Here is a 2440-nt window from a genome sequence, read left to right on the forward strand (position 1 = left end):
CATAGTAAACCGACAATACAGTATTAACTAATATTATTATCAGGCATGTACACTGTACATGTACTTGTCATTAATTCAACTATTGTGTTACTGTATAGGATATACTAGTAATAATGATTGGTCTACTAGTATAATACCTCTGGACCAGTATCAAGAGAAACTACAAGAAAGGAGAAGAGAATGGGAAGCATCTCAACCTGTTCAACCTGAGGATAGAAGAGAAATAGATCGTCTGACACGTGTACTACAAGAAAGGGAAAGGGAACTAGAGGAGGAGAGAAGAGAAAAGGAACAAGTTAGAAACAGACTACAGCAACAACTTCAAGGAAGAGAACGACAACTTCAACAAGCACAGCAACAAGGACAAGAAAGAGAGAGGCAGGCCAGGGAAGAAATTCATGATCTTCAACGACAGCTTCGAGAAAGAGAGAGGCAACTTCAATCAAGAGAGAGAGAATCTCAAGAAAGAGAGCGACAGCTTCAAAGGCAAGTAGAAGGTGGCCAGCAAAGAGAACAGGATCTTCAACGACAGCTTCAACAAGCTCAGGAGCAACTAAGAGAGAGAGATAGACAAGAGAGAGAGTCTTCCTGGGTAGTTAGCAGAAATGATATTAGAATGACAGAAAGGATTCTAGGGAGAGGAGGATGGGGAGAGGTCAGAGTAGCTCGTTTCCATGGACTGGAAGTTGCTGCAAAGGTACTTCATGAGACCATCATATCAGAATATAACGTGTCACTGTTCTCTCGTGAAATGAATATTGCTTCTAAAATACGTCATCCTAACCTCCTTCAGTTCATAGGAGCGACTACAGAGGGTAATCCAATGATCCTGACAGAGCTAATGCCGACGAGCCTAAGAAAGGAATTAGAGAGTGGAGGAGTGGCCTATCCTGCCATACTGAGCATCAGTTTAGATGTAGCCTGTGCTCTCAATTACCTTCATCTCTTCAAGCCTCATCCTATACTACATAGAGATGTCAGCAGTGCTAATGTACTCCTTCAGCCAATGGAAGGTGGCAATAGATGGAGGGCTAAAGTATCAGATTACGGATCAGCTAATCTTCAACCTCTCATTGGTAGAACCACTAATCCTGGTAATCCTGTCTATTCAGCACCTGAAGCAGGGAATCCAAAGGAACACTCTCCTTCAATGGATGTGTTCAGTTATGGTGTCCTCCTTCTAGAGATGATAACACGACGTATTCCTCTACCAGAAGAGAGAGTAGGTCTTATTGAGGGTATTAGAAGAGCCTCGTTTAGGTCTCTTGTTGAACGTTGCCTGATAGTTGAGTATAGACACCGTCCAACAATGAATGATATTATAACTGAACTAAATGACACTATTTATTAGGTTTTGTAATTACTTAAGACCCAATTTTTACTTTACTTTTTCTCTTAAATACGGTAGTGAGTGTTTATTTCTGTTGCAATTAGTGAAACAGTTATTAACTTATAGTATAACTAAATTAATAACTACTATGCATAATCTACAGAGGAATGATGGTGATTCTTATTTTTGGTCTAGTCTTCTTTTGTAATGCTCTAGCTTGTTTTGCTAATACATGTGATGCTAATACTAATGAGCCTGTGCCTACTTCTTTACAACCAGGTATTATACATTTCTATATTTATGAAACTAATATTTTACTTTAGATTTTGTCATGTATAAAAAGACATGTTTGGAGTCACAGTACATGAGTTTAGACAATGATTCTACCCTTTTTACTTGTGAAATGTGTGAGCATCAGTGTATGGTCCTGTGGTGTGTAAGTTCATATCAGAGCAGCTATGACAATGGTCAATTTACAATGACATACACCGTGGCAGAGTCTGATGTAGCTACTTGGATTAAACCATCTCCTAGTGCTATGCCACTACCAGTAATGATGTATTTATGTACTCATAATTCCAGTGCCATGAATTGTATGTCTTATAGTGGTTATAGTGGAGCTTATAAATGTGTCCACAACGATGGTAATGAAACATTAAAGTTTGAACTTGATGTACCTACCACAACGGTAATATCTACAATAATAACATCTACTATGCCTTGCTCTATCAAATCATTACATGAAGTAACAACTTGTTCCAACTTTTTGTATACGTCAATGCTACAGCATGAGTCAATAGCTTCATCATTATCATTATTTGTATCACCATCAACTTCTACAACAGTATCCCCTGTACAATCTCCATCAACATTACCCCATTACACTGGTATTGGTTTATTAGTAGCTACTAACCTACTGACTATCATTGCATTAATCAGTAGCTGTGTCTACATATTCTGCCAGAGGAAAAAATCAAAATTGTAAGTGTTTGTATCATTACAACACTCTTAAATATAACTACTACTTTTTAGCATCGTAACAGAGAATGAACAAATATCCTTACAAAACACATCTCCTCAAACTGAAGCAACAAGGTAAATGTAAATTAT

The 2440-nt window shown here is 37.9% G+C and overlaps 2 protein-coding genes across 2 annotated transcripts; both read left to right on the plus strand.

Moving 5' to 3' along the window:
• Positions 1-216: 216 nt before the first annotated feature.
• On the plus strand, positions 217-1430 carry LOC100634250 (probable serine/threonine-protein kinase drkD; the record flags this gene model as incomplete). Its single annotated transcript, XM_011410505.2, has 1 exon — positions 217-1430. A coding segment is annotated over one exon (1135 nt), but the record flags the coding sequence as incomplete, so codon positions are not given.
• Positions 1431-1500: 70 nt separating this feature from the next.
• On the plus strand, positions 1501-2425 carry LOC109591403 (uncharacterized; the record flags this gene model as incomplete). The annotated part of the gene is made up of 3 exons (XM_020007146.1): positions 1501-1609; positions 1654-2311; positions 2363-2425. Coding segments are annotated over exons 1-3 (830 nt in total), but the record flags the coding sequence as incomplete, so codon positions are not given.
• Between the last annotated feature and the right edge of the window lie 15 nt (positions 2426-2440).

The sequence above is a fragment of the Amphimedon queenslandica genome, unplaced genomic scaffold (genome assembly GCF_000090795.2).
Source record: "Amphimedon queenslandica unplaced genomic scaffold, v1.1 AMPQUscaffold_8261_Cont19794, whole genome shotgun sequence".
NCBI classification, from domain to species: domain Eukaryota; kingdom Metazoa; phylum Porifera; class Demospongiae; order Haplosclerida; family Niphatidae; genus Amphimedon; species Amphimedon queenslandica.